Consider the following 13829-nt stretch of genomic DNA (forward strand, 5'->3'; position numbering starts at 1 on the left):
ATCAGTGCCCTGCATGGAGTAGTTTGCTGTAAGATGATCATTCCTATGCTCCCCCACCACGCTTTCTCTCTTGGAGAGGATCTTCAAATTGACCCAAGTCAGACAGAGCAAGGTGGCAGCTACACCCATAGACTAGACACCCATACACAGTAAATAATTGTGCAGCAGGATGCAGAATCCTGTTCTGCTACTTCTTGAACAGAATTCTGCTACTTCTTAGGTGAAGCTACAAAAGTGTTTTGGTTTGTATTCTGAATATTAAGTTGATAACTTGCACAAACCCCTCTGTTACCAGACTCAATGTATGCAGTATACACACACCATCTCATTTTGACATACCCTTTGTTAATGCTTGTTCAATGTTTTTTTATTGACATAATGACTTTTGCTATCTGAGAGAGTAATAATGCTTACCAGTAATAACACTAACACGTAATATTGGGACTATATGGTCATTCGGTTCTCACAGAGCAATTCAGAGGGTTAAAGTCTTCAACAACACTGTAGCACAAATCAATGCAACACCTTCTGTAACCTAACAGGCACCAAGCTACACGAGCTGGAATGATGCTTTTCGTTCCATGAACAAGTATGAGCATAACGTCTCCTTACCTAATTTGTTGATGTGGGCCTCCATTCTCTCTAGTCTCTCTAGAATATCAGTGCCCTGCATGGAGTAGTTTGCTGTAAGGTGATCATTCCTATGCTCCCCCACCACGCTCTCTCTCTTGGAGAGGATCTTCAAAGTGACCCAAGTCAGAAAGAGCAAGGTGGCAGCTACGACCACACGAACACAGCTCACCCTCACCATCCCTCTGTCCAGTGGTGTGCACACAGGACATGCACCAGGCTCCCTCTCCAGTAGAGAATGGAAAACACAGTGAAGACGCGGATAAGATATTAATCAGACTAAAGGTCCTACAGTAACTCCTCCCCATTCAAAGCAATAGCTACTGAAGGCTGTACAGCTGCCCCTATTTTACACAAACCTGTACCAGAGCCATTTCCTTCAACCCAATAAAATACAAATGACAAAATACTGTTTTGCATTTGAAACACATATTACATGTTTCAGAAATACTACCCATCCCTGGGAACAGGCAGATTACATCTTTATAGTTGGCCATATGATGACATACTTAGGTTAATACTGTATTTCACCAGTTAGGGCACCAAAATGGCCAGTAGCTGCACTGTGTAGCCTATCTTGACATGTCTTTAAGTTTTGGGTTACAATATACAGGTAGTGGGCTCTCTGTTGATTTTAATGAGTAGGCCTAAACCTAAAGTTACAGCATTTCTATTACAATTGACCAGACTTTGACCTTTTGTCTTCTTTAAACAAAATTCTGGCTATGATTGTTCCTTGTATTGCATCATGAGCCATCACTGCACCTATTTTGGTAAAAGTAACTTAAAAGTAATACAATGGTAGTGTAATGCCTTACAATTCAGAGACAGTAATATTATAATGTAATGAATTACTTTGAAATGACAGTAATAAGTAATACATAATATATTACGATTTTGAAGTAACTTGCTGATTAAACCACATGTCACTGCTTGACTAAATGAAAAATATAGGCTACTGAACATGCATGGAGATCGTCATAGTTGACAGAAATTACGATTTGTGCCAACATGTTGTAGAAACACAACCACAGCCTTTAGGCCTATTTGGTGCAAATCTTCTACATTGGTTATAGTCAGCGATTCACATTAACTGTAGGCTATCACCACAAGTGTATACTAAACGTTTTTGCCCAAGTTTGTGTGCCGTCATCACATTTTGCAAAATTAGGCAACCTTCGTTACTAACCTACCAGTTGATACTTTTTACGTGCATCGACTCGCGATTGATTGTGCATCTAATGTAACACTCGGTGGAGAGACTTCCACTTTCCAAGTTCCACTTTCACTGTCGTTGTGAGCTAAAAGGCTACTACTATATGGGAAATACTTTGAAGTTCCTTTTGAGTCCAAACATGAATAGGTTTTCTTTAACCTGTGCTACACTTTTCTACCAAGTTGTGCGAAAATTGTAGGTACCCGGAGTTTTTTTTATGTTGACAGACAAACCGCACTACAATAGCCTACATGGTGCAGTAAATGGAAGCTCTTCGTAGCGCGTGCAACTTACGTCTATGAAAACAATATATTTCTGGAATAAAATTAGACACCTCTGATTGCTGTTTACGGTTAAACTGCGATGATGTGAACACCAGCCAGCGGAGGGCACTTATATAGCCTAGGCTACCATGCATGGACTCGTAGGCTATATTTCCCCACAAACCAAGCGGCTGCTTGGACAAATCCACTTGAGGGGTGGGGCAGGGGGGCGCGATCGTAACACACACTGAACCTGTCATGAAGAGGCCAAAATGATTGACCTGTCACCCCCCAATCCAAATGGATGCAACTGCATTTATAGGCTAAGCCTAGGTCTACATGACGGGCCGCAAATAGGCTAAATAACTTAAAAAATTTTTTTTTAAATCTCGGAGGTCACCGGCCCACATGTGGACCGGCCCACCAGGCATTTGCCCGGTTGTACAGATTACCAGTCCGAGCCTGCCTCCCAATGTAAATACATAAATTGATATACTGCAATAGCCTATTACTCACCAATGTCCAAAATAATCACTTGCCAATGTAATCACAAACTAAAGTTGACATTACCTAGAATAAATTATATAGGTCTGCTAGTCAACAGCCCTAAAGCTGCAGTTGGCAAGATTTTTTTGATCATATTCACTGAAACCGACACTATGCTCCGACAGAACAACATAAATAAGCCGGTTTTAGAAAAGAACCCGCACCTCTACCTACGTCAACCTACTATTCCTTGCTGATCGAAGAAAACAAAAATAATACAAAATTCCTCTTTACCACAATTTCCCGCCTGACGAAGAGCCACACTGAAGTAACCGAATCTATCCCTATATGCCTAAACAGTAACGACTTCATGAATTTTTTCAATGACAAAATTGAAACAATTAGAGATAAGATTAATAACCAATCAGTCTCACCAGATATTCGTACTCCATTGCTGAACGGTAGCGAAAACATAATTGAATCACAGATGAGACGAACAACTTTGAATTCATTTACACCGATCGACATATTAGACCTCACTTCCACAATTTCCTCATCAAAATCTACAACTAGTCTACTAGATCCTATCCCTACTTATCTTCTGAAATCTGCTCTCCCTTTCTTGGACAATGCTTTGCTCCAGATCATAAATAACTCACTGCTGTCAGGGCATGTAGGCTACCACAGTCGTTTAAGTTATCTGTTATTAAGCCATCCCTCAAAAAAACCTACCCTTGACCCTATAACGGCCTGGCCAACTATAGGCCTATATCTAATCTCCCTTTTCTGTCGAAAATACTAGAAAAAATAGTGTCCAAACAAATTAGTGCCTTTTTACATATGAATAAAATCGAAGAATTATATCAGTCTGGTTTCAGAGCTCACCACAGTACTGAATCAGCCTTAGTTAAAGTTTTTAATGACCTCCTCATTGCTGCCGATAATGGACATATATCAATTTTAGTCCTCCTGGACCTCAGTGCTGCCTTCGACACCATAGACCATGACATACTACTTCACAGGCTTGAACATTTGATAGGCATTAAAGACTCAGCACTTGCTTGGTTTAGATCATACCTTTCTAACCGCAGACAATTTGTACAAGTCCACAATAAACCGTCTATCCAGACTATAGTAAAATATGGGGTGCCTCAAGGCTCAGTACTAGGGCCCCTGTTATTTTCTCTCTATATGCTTCCCCTAGGCTCTGAAATTAGGAAACATGGCATTAAATTTCATTCTTATGCAGACGATACACAACTATACCTCTCCGTAAAACCTGATGAATTAACTCCGTTAGCCAAACTTGACACATGTATAAGAGATATAAAGACATGGATATAAAGACATAATTTCCTGCTTTTGAACTCCGATAAAAAAAGTCATGGTTGTAGGTCCTAAAAAGATGAGGGACATCCTATCCTCATCACAGGCTACATTTACTGATCTTCGACTATCCTTATCCACAAGTGTTAAAAATTTAGGAGTTGCAATTGACCAAGACCTATCACTAAGTAATCACATAAAACAGATTACCAAAACTTCATTTTATCACTTAAGGAACATTTCAAAGATAAGGAAGTCCTTATCCTTACCAGACGCTGAAAAATTAATCCATGCTTTTGTAACCTCAAGGATTGATTATTGCAACGCTTTGTATGCTGGCTGCAATAACACCTGTCTAAAGAGCTTACAGCTTATACAAAATGCAGCTGCTCGCACACTCACTAGAACTAAAAAATACTAGATGTACCGCATAGCGGTACAAAATATGACCGCCGCTCAGTCCTGTACATCCGTTCCGCGAAAATAAATCACACTTCAATTTGTCTCCATATTTTACTCCATCCCCCACTCTTGAAACTTTTGTGTATGCTTGTTTGGCATGCCTGAGTGTGTGTGTGCGGCTGCACAGAAAGTAGCCTACTGGTGCTGAAAAGGTGAATAGATTGTAGAATAGCCAAAGAAGATGTAGCATTGTTATAAAACCTTTAAAATCTCTAAACAATCACAAGTAGGGCAGTTCATCACAGTTCATCCATTGCAACTGGATTGATGAAAGGTCACTTACACCTGTATACGCTACATTGTATTTGGGAAAAGCAAAAGGTATCAGCATAATGTTATTTATTTATTTATTTATAAACAAAAACATCTCTGTCAGTTCCATGCCGTTTTCAACAGCTATCAAAAACAAAGGTCATTTTTGGATGGATGGATTTTTTGTGAATGTTTCTTCTTCTACATAAGATTTTAGTCATCTTTAGTTCATGTAATACTTTATTGTCAATGCACAAATTAAGTAACAGTAGTCTGAAACGTTATTGTTAATGCACAAATTAAGTAACAGTAGCCTAGTCTGAAACGAAATGCTGTTTTACATCTAACCAGTGGTGCAAATAACTGACATGTCCAAATGGGCCTTGATGAAATGCGTCGCTAGACTGTTCATACACATTTTAACGGGCCAAAGTTGAAGAGCTTTTGTCTGTTATTGTTCGTGCAAATATAGGCTGATTCATGTTCCCTTGCATTGTGTAACTGAGGTCCATGGCTAGTCTGGCTTTCATCAGACCAAGCTCAATCTTTTAAGAAATCAAAAAATAAATAGCGGGCAGATCAGGCTGGGTTCACCCAGCCTAGTCCATAGGCACCCGATATTGTTTAATTTTCCGATTGAGATATACACGCTCTGGCTATTCTAAATGCAAAAATGCATCAGGGAGTTATGACAAAACGGTAACTAACAAACTAGATCCTAATAGAAAGCTGTTAGCTTCCCTAAGCTACAGGTAGGATTATAAGGTAGGCCTATTTACAACATAAATTGTCAATAGGCTATGCTGGCTGGCGACACAAATAAAATCTCCTTTGGAAACCAATGGCTTACGCCTTACAGTATCAAGCGGACTTAAACTGTCATATCGTGGCGAAAAGTTGTAATAACATTCACGCAGCTCCATGAGTCAAGGAAAGCGTGAATGAAGTAGCCACTTCTAAACAGTGCTGCTATCAATTTGCTTGGTATAACCGCATTTATAGTTTTCTACAAATGCAATCAATCAAATGCCTCCATCACTCAACCAACGCTAACGGTAACATTACCTAGGTCCTTATTGATATTACAAGATTAACGTACCTGCAGTAAAAACCAAGCATGTCCGATAAACATCCTCAGATTTATTTCGGCTTCAAGAAGAAATGGGAATTACACTTCATGTGAACATTGTCCTATCCTTATTAGATGTTCGCTGCGGTAAATTACAGTCCTTGTAGGAAGCGTCCATTGTTTTTTCCAACCCACTTTTAACTTCCAACAAAATTACGTCTCACTGCAACGATGCGCCATCTAGTGGACAAACGACTACTTATCGCCAATACTGAAAATGCAGCCATGATGATGATGATGAATATTTATTTTGGCTTTCTTTTAATCCTACTGAATTTGTAATTATGTATCGGCCGTTCTAATACCGATAGTATGTGGGTGCCTGTGTGTGTGCATGTGTATATGTGTGCACCGCCATTTACAGGCCAATGAGTGTACAGTCACTAAATGTACACATAACCTAATTTTTTTAGACCCCCCCATGAATGAAATTCTACGAAACTTGGCATACCCCCAGAGAATGCCAGGTCAATCATACACATAACATTTGGTGCAGTTCTGAACATCTTAACTGAAGATAGGGGCGATTAAAGCAGAATAATATTGCATTTTCATTTTTTACCGGGGGGTGGGGGTGCAAATCACAAATGAGTGATTATGAGCCAGGTTGATGTGGGCCCTTGAGACCAACATACCATAAAAGATTCTTCATCCTCAGTGCCACGGTTCAGGTAGTTATTTAGGAAAAACTGTTTTTTTTTTGCGGTTCGGGGGGCCCAGCACGGGGGGTGGGGGGTGGGGGGTGGTGGTGGTCCCCGGGGACGAAATGAAATTTTTCCGTAAAAGTCTAGTGGGGCTACATACCCACCAAATTTCATGTACCCCGGTGGTTCGGTGTCCCGGGTATCAATGACCAAAAATTCAGGGAGTAGATGACGGGAAAAATTCTTGAATTGTGTGCATGTGTGCGTGTACAAATTTATGTTTATGTGTGTGGGTGTGTGTGTGTGTGTGTATGTGCGTGCTTGTGTGTTTGCCTGCGTATGTGTGTTTTTGCATGTGCATGCATGCGTACATATGTCTACTGTGTGAGTATGTGTCATACGTATGATTACTGTAAATGTATGTGTGTGCGTGTGTATCTGTTTATGCACATGTGTGCACATGGAATGGGTTAACATGACCCCTGGAGGCAAACATACGGAAAAAAATGGTCATCCTAGGCCCTACAGTTCTCAAGATATTCACAGAGAACTGTGTCTGCCCTACCCTCCTTTCGGGGGGTCCAGTCCAGCGGGGGGGGGGGGGGGGGGGGGCTACAGATCAAAACGAAGAATGACGGTTCCATGCTATCCATGTGGGGGTACATGCCCACCAAGTTTTGTGTACCCTGGTCTTTCAGTGTCCCGGGAATCCTTGTTGGTGTACGTCACTAAATGTACACATAAATTATTTTATTGTAAGGCCCCCCATGAACGAAAGTACACAAAACTTGGCATGCATTCGGAGGGTGTCATAATGATCCTACACTTTTAATTTCGTGCAGTTTTGACCTTGTCAGCCAGAGATATTGGGATGAAAACACCTAATTTTTTGCTTTTTAATTTTTAACTAGGTGGCGCTATACATGAAATAAGTGGTAATGGATGGGTTGACATGCCCCCTTAAGACCAACATACATAAAAAAGGTGGACCTCCTAGGCCCTACGGTTCTCGAGATATTCACAGAAAACTGTCTCCGGCCACCTACAGGCCAGTTGGTGTATAGTAACATAAATGAATTTATTGTGTGGCCCCCCATGAACGGAATTCCACAAAACTTGGCGTGCATACAGAGGGTGTCATAATGATCCTACACTTCCAATTTCGTGCAGTTTTGACTATGTTAGGTCACAGATACCTTCAATTACAACACCTCATTTTTACTTTTTTGTGTTTAACTAGGTGGCGCTATACATGAAATGAGTGGTTATGGAATGGGTTGACATGGCCCCTTGAGATCAACATACAAAAAAAAAATGGTCCTCCTAAACCCTACGGTTTTCGAGATATTCACAGAAAACTGTGTCTGCCCTACCCTCCTTTCGGGGGGTCCAGTCCAGCGGGGGGGCTACAGATCAAAACGAAAAACGATGGTTCCATGCTATCCATGTGGGGTTACATGCCCACCAAGTTTCGTGTACCCCGGTCTTTCAGTGTCCCGGGAATCATTGACGGAAATTTGGGCATGCGGAAAAAAAAAAAAGGAAAAAAAAAAAAAAATCTGACTAAACCTATATGACCGCCGCTTCGCTGCGCGGCGGTCATAATGAACATATTTCCTCTATCCTGGCATCTCTACATTGGCTGCCTGTTAAAAGTCGCATTGACTTCAAAGTATTACTTCTAACGTACAAAGCCATTAATGGCCAGGCACCAGAATATATTAAAGATCTCCTAGTCTCATATAACCCACCCAGACCGTTACGATCACAGAATACTGGCCTTCTTGTAATTCCAAGAATCTCAAAAACGACAGTAGCTCTAAGAAATGGAAGTACCAGTGTGTACCTAAGTCGGTACAAATGCGTGTCGTTGGGGCAGTACCCTTTTGAAGAACAATAATGTACCCATCAAGGTACACTTGTGTACCTGCAATGACTAAAATGTACCTGTATATATCATTATCACATAGTACCCTTAAAAGGCACTAATCGGTACTTCAAGGGTACAACCCCAGTGAAAATTTAAGGTGGTACAACTAAAATATATGCACAACCAATAAGTACATTTAAATGTTTATTCTGGGGGATATTACACACAATACTCCACATGAATACAGGTACAATACATGTTAACATGTTCATATTAAAAACACATTCATATCAAAACATCATAGTATCTTGTATCCATATCAATTCACGTAAAACATGTTATGACTCTTAATGTAAGTGTAAATAATAAAACACTTTGGTTTACAATATTTTGCCTTTGTAGCCACATTGTGTTTATATGCAGAAGGAAAAAAATATATTAATTTGCACGATAGCACTAATAACACCTTTATATGATCTATAAAATACCAATATTTGAGTTAGTAATCACTCCAACAAACCTTGTATGCTTTCAAGTTCATGTTAAAGGAATTATCCGGAGTAAAATGCACTTTAGATCAATTTACGGATGATTGGGAGTACATACGTTGAGTTGACATCAAAATCATGTCATTCGGATGTGTTTTGAGAAAGTTCGATTTTACCGTTTTTAGTCAAAACTCGTTAGCCTGGAAGTGACCAGGGCAAGTCATTTCGCCGCTACAAAACGCTATTTTTATACCTCTTCTACAGTTCCAAACAACATTACACTTACGTGGTAGTGAGTAGAGGGTCCCTAAAGCCAAACCGAAGTATCCCGAGGTCTTTATGTGGTCGGATAGAGAGTCGAGAATGAATTTCATCAAGCCAGTACCTTTCCGTAAATGTTGCTGCTGCAGCTGGCGTCTTTAGGGGAAAGTCCGTAGGAGTCGATTGCCGAGTGTGGAGTAACACGCTCTGGAAATTCACAATTTCGTCGCCTTTTTAAAAAAACAAAAAAAAATAGTCCAGTCCATACAACTTCATTTCAATTTCAAAAGAAATACTGGACTATGTTTTTTTTTGTTTTTTTTTAAACGGCGACGAAATTGTGAATTTTTTGCCTTTGCCATAATGTGCAACGTAACGCATGCGCTATGTGCGCACACTCACAGTTATATATATATAAAAAAAATGCATTGACCATGGTGACAAGAAGTCCTCCCGGAGTTGTGCCTTTTATCATTACTTTCAGTTACAATAACTTCGTACACAGAGGAAATAAGCGAACAGCTACATGCAAGGTGCGTGGCACCAGGATAAATTATGCCTATTTAACAACGTCTGATTTCATCAGGCATCTCCAAACGCACCCAGATAGGTCAGTCACTTAGGCCTAGCATATACACGGGTTTCCCGTTTACCAACATAACTAGATGCGCGCGCAGCCGTGAGGCAGAAGACGCTTGGTGGCCATCCACAACGTTATAAACTTAACCTAAATAGTTGGCTGCTGTAAGCTACAATCGGATTTTATTGTATACCCCTGTTGTCTCAATGATAATAACATCTAATTTCAGACTATATTTCAAAGTTTGCCGTTCATTTGCATTATTAATGTAACATCGTATTTTGTCATTTTTGGCGAAGACATGCATTCTCTAACCATCGTGATTTCGAATTGGTGCAGTTTTCAGCCAAAAACTAATTTTATTCTTTTGCTCTTTTGCATTGCTCTATGCTGTTCTATGGTGCGTTCTGCCTCTTGGTTGCGCACGCATGTTTTTGTGTTGCATAGAAATCCATGTATATCTTCACAGGTGACAAGCTAACCATCGCAAAGTGTTGTGCTAATGCTGGGAACAGCAGGGATGGGCAAAAATACATCAGAATGTATTTCAAAATAAAATACCTAATACCCTCATTTTTAATATATCAAAATAAACTACAAAATATTATGTATCAAAATAAAATACTGTATTTTTGTATTTAGAAAATAGCCTACTCAAAATACTTTTCAAGGAAGTATAGGAAGCACTGCAAAAAAAGCTTTTTATATCCCAAACATTTAGCCTATTAAAACTATATAGTAAAAAACAATACAATTTGGCCCCTGTCGTACCGTATGCAAGTTCATGTAGTGTGATCAGAATTAAGAATAATTCAAGAATTTACATTTACATTGTCATCTAGCTGATGCTTATCCAAATGACTGACAGAGCTTTCAATTAACCACATTATAATCAATAGGCCAAAATCATAATTGTGTATCTGTGCCCGAAATTTGTAATTCAAGTCCAGTGCAGAACTGAATAAGAAAATCACACGGCAATGTATCTTGAAGTTCCAGTACTGTATGTGAGAGACTTGACGTGCCTCAATATCCAACCTCAAGTATGCAGCTAATAAGGAAATAGAATTGTTATTTAATTAAACAAGGTGAACTTCTCCCCACTGTGGAATGCAGAAAATGATGCTACAAGGAAGGGAAATCCAACACACTCAACACCTTACCATCTATTGATGTCATTGTGGTTGAGATATCTGACATTTTTCTGTTGAAGATTGGCATGGAGACAATGGGACATGGTTGCCTTTGTCGGTGTCCTTATGTGAACTTGCAGAGGTAAACTTGCTTGTCTTTACTTGCGTACGACTTCACATCAGTGCTTCAGACCAGAGCTGATGGTTCAGCAATAGCCGTCACTGAAAAGCTGTAAGTGTTGTTGAACACAGCTGTTCTCAAAATACAAAAATACAGAGCCATTTCCTTCAACCCAATGAAATACAAATGACAAAATACTATTTTGCATTTGAAATACATATTACATGTTTCAAAAATACTACCCATCCCTGGGAACAGGCAGATTACATCTTTATAGTCAGCCATATGATGACATTAATACTGTATTTCACCAGTTAGGGCACCAAAATGGCCAGCAGCTGCACTGTGTAGCCTATCTTAAGTTTTGGGTTAAAATATACAGGTAGTGGGCTCTCTGTTGATTTTAATGAGTAGGCTTAAGCCTAAAGTTACAGCATTTCTATCACAATTGACTAGACTTTGACCTTTTGTCTTCTTTTAACAAAATTCTGGCTATGATTGTTCCTTGTATTGAGCCATGAGCCATCACTGCGCCTATTGCATTCTACTGTTGTTAGCCTTAAGCCTAGCTCAGTCATTATGTTATACCACATCACCCTCTATTAGAAGTGCAATGAGCTGCATTGAGCATAATAAACTGCATTTAGAATTCCAAATCCATATTTCTAGATATTTTGGTAAAAGTAACTTAAAAGTAATACAATAGTAGTGTAATGCCTTACAATTCAGAGACAGTAATATTATAATGTAATGAATTACTTTGAAATGTCAGTTATAAGTAATACATAATACATTACAATTTTGAAGAAACTTGCCCAACACTGATCTTAACCAATATATACATTGCTATTGGACAAAAAAGTTATCTGTATTATTATAATTTGCATAATTTATTATGCAATACTTTTCTATATGTATTTAACATCAATAAGAAAAATACCATTACAAAAAAAAACACAAAGTTGGGTAACTTACGTAGCCATTAGATCCTTTAGGAAAGGTAAGCTTACTTTCAAGTGGCATATTCTGCCTTGGTGGGTATCTGTGAGAAGGATTTAACGTTAGATTTACGTTAGACCATTATCAAGCTCTGAGTAACTTTATAACATTATAGAATGGTTCTGAGTTGCTCCCTCCAGCTTCTAACTAGATAAGCAATGACAAACAGGATGTTCTGGTGAACATAGGCAACTCAACTAATTCATTTTCACCTAAACAAAATGACAGTGTTGAGAGTGATCATGCTTACTGCATGTATGCACATACCAGGCTTCTTTCACCGGCACTACCGTTGATATTAAACCAGCCTTTCAGGGAAGTTAGCAAGTATGTATGGCTATGTATGGGGTCAGCCATGGCCTACAGGTTAGCACTTCGGACCTGTAACCGGAGGGTTGCTGGTTCGAACCCCGACCAGTAGGCACGGCTGAAGTGCCCTTGAGCAAGGCACCTAACCCCTCACTGCTCCCCGAGCGCCGCTGTTGATGCAGGCAGCTCACTGCGCCGGGATTAGTGTGTGCTTCACCTCACTGTGTGTGCACTGTGTGCTGTGTGTTTCACTAATTCACGGATTGGGATAAATGCAGAGACCAAATTTCCCTCACGGGATCAAAAGAGTATATATACTTATACGTAACAGTGCTAGGATATGCTCATATATCTATGGGCTAAGCTAGTTAGGATAATGATTGCTAGTGAAAGTTGGCTTCCACAAAAACTTAACATTGACTTGGGACATGACATGGGAAAGTAGATAAAACACACACACAAATCATTTCCTTACCATTTATCACGATAGTCATGCATTATTGAAGGAGTTTGAACTCCATTTAAAATATCTGAATTCATAGCTAACCTAGGCTAAGTTGCTAGCGAATGCTAATGTTAGCCTTTAAGCCAACAATCTGACTCCATTACTGTAACAGTAGATGCTAGGCTATTTACAATTTACAAACCGAATTTCGATAAATTGCAACTACACCTTACCTCTGAATAGCTTTGCCTCCTCTTCCACAAAGATTATTCCATCCTGCACATGTGTTTTCTCACACCAAGCCAAAGATCGCAATCTTTGACCAAGCTCCTCACTGAAAGTTGCTCCACTCCTTGGTGAGTGAGATGAACAAAGTTAAGGGGAAAAATAACGGTTGCTCCCGTCCCGAATCTCCTCCCCCAACAACTTTTGAGTGACAGGCCATGTAGAAGCTTTTTTGTACCCTTAGGTACAAATATGGTCCCTTTGCGAAAAGGTACATTAATGATCCAGGAACTGTACATATTAGTACTTTAGGGGCTCAATTTTGTTCCCTTTAAGGTACAGGGTCAAAAGTTGTACCTAAAAGAACAAAAATGTACCCCAACCGTACCGCTATTTTTGAGAGAGGGTGGCAGAGCTTAAGCTATTGCGCACCCCTCCTCTGGAATAATCTACCCTCCTCAATTCGATTAGCAGACACCCTACCTATTTTTAAGTCTAGACTTAAAACATACCTCTTTACTGCCTCCCATAGTTAGGTATGGTGCGATGTGGAACTTCACCCATCTCAGGGATTTTGGAATGGACCACCCTGCTGAGTCCTCGTGTGACTGGCACCCCAGTCGCGCGTGAGATGGTGGTCACTGACCATACCTGCGCTGGTGTTGACTACCCCTCACCATGCCTTAGTTATGCTGCTATAGCACAGTGCTGTCATGGACTTTTCATGTGCCATGCCATACAACCCCCTCCCCTCTCCTCTCTCTCCTACCCTCTTTCTCTCAACTCTCCCTCTTTTGCCCATTCTCACTATGATTTACTGTAACAATATATAGCACTACTGATCACTTCTTGACATTGACCACATTGATTTCAAGTAATACTAACCCATTCTACATTTCTCTCTCTTCTCCCTTACTGTACCTCACTTGTGAGGTATATCATCACCAGTCATCAACCATCCGTGTGCCTGGCCCTCCTCTTACCCATCCC

The 13829-nt window shown here is 40.0% G+C and overlaps 1 protein-coding gene and 1 long non-coding RNA gene across 2 annotated transcripts in view; one reads left to right on the forward strand and one right to left on the reverse strand.

Moving 5' to 3' along the window:
* LOC121697650 (probable polypeptide N-acetylgalactosaminyltransferase 8) overlaps positions 1 to 829 on the reverse strand; it is an 18810-nt gene extending 17981 nt beyond the window's left edge. Inside the window, exon 1 of the mRNA XM_042079268.1 lies at positions 613 to 829. Coding sequence (XP_041935202.1) covers positions 613 to 811 — 199 coding nt within the window. The 5' untranslated portion in view covers positions 812 to 829. The remainder of the gene's footprint in view (positions 1 to 612) is intronic.
* The window catches only part of LOC121697710, a 19416-nt gene extending 5630 nt beyond the window's left edge, over positions 1 to 13786 (forward strand). Inside the window, exons 2-3 of the long non-coding RNA XR_006026531.1 lie at positions 9284 to 9287; positions 13673 to 13786. This is a non-coding gene — a long non-coding RNA (uncharacterized LOC121697710). The remainder of the gene's footprint in view (positions 1 to 9283; positions 9288 to 13672) is intronic.
* The last annotated feature ends 43 nt before the right edge of the window (positions 13787 to 13829 follow it).

This window comes from Alosa sapidissima, chromosome 22 (genome assembly GCF_018492685.1).
Source record: "Alosa sapidissima isolate fAloSap1 chromosome 22, fAloSap1.pri, whole genome shotgun sequence".
In the NCBI taxonomy this organism is placed as follows: domain Eukaryota; kingdom Metazoa; phylum Chordata; class Actinopteri; order Clupeiformes; family Clupeidae; genus Alosa; species Alosa sapidissima.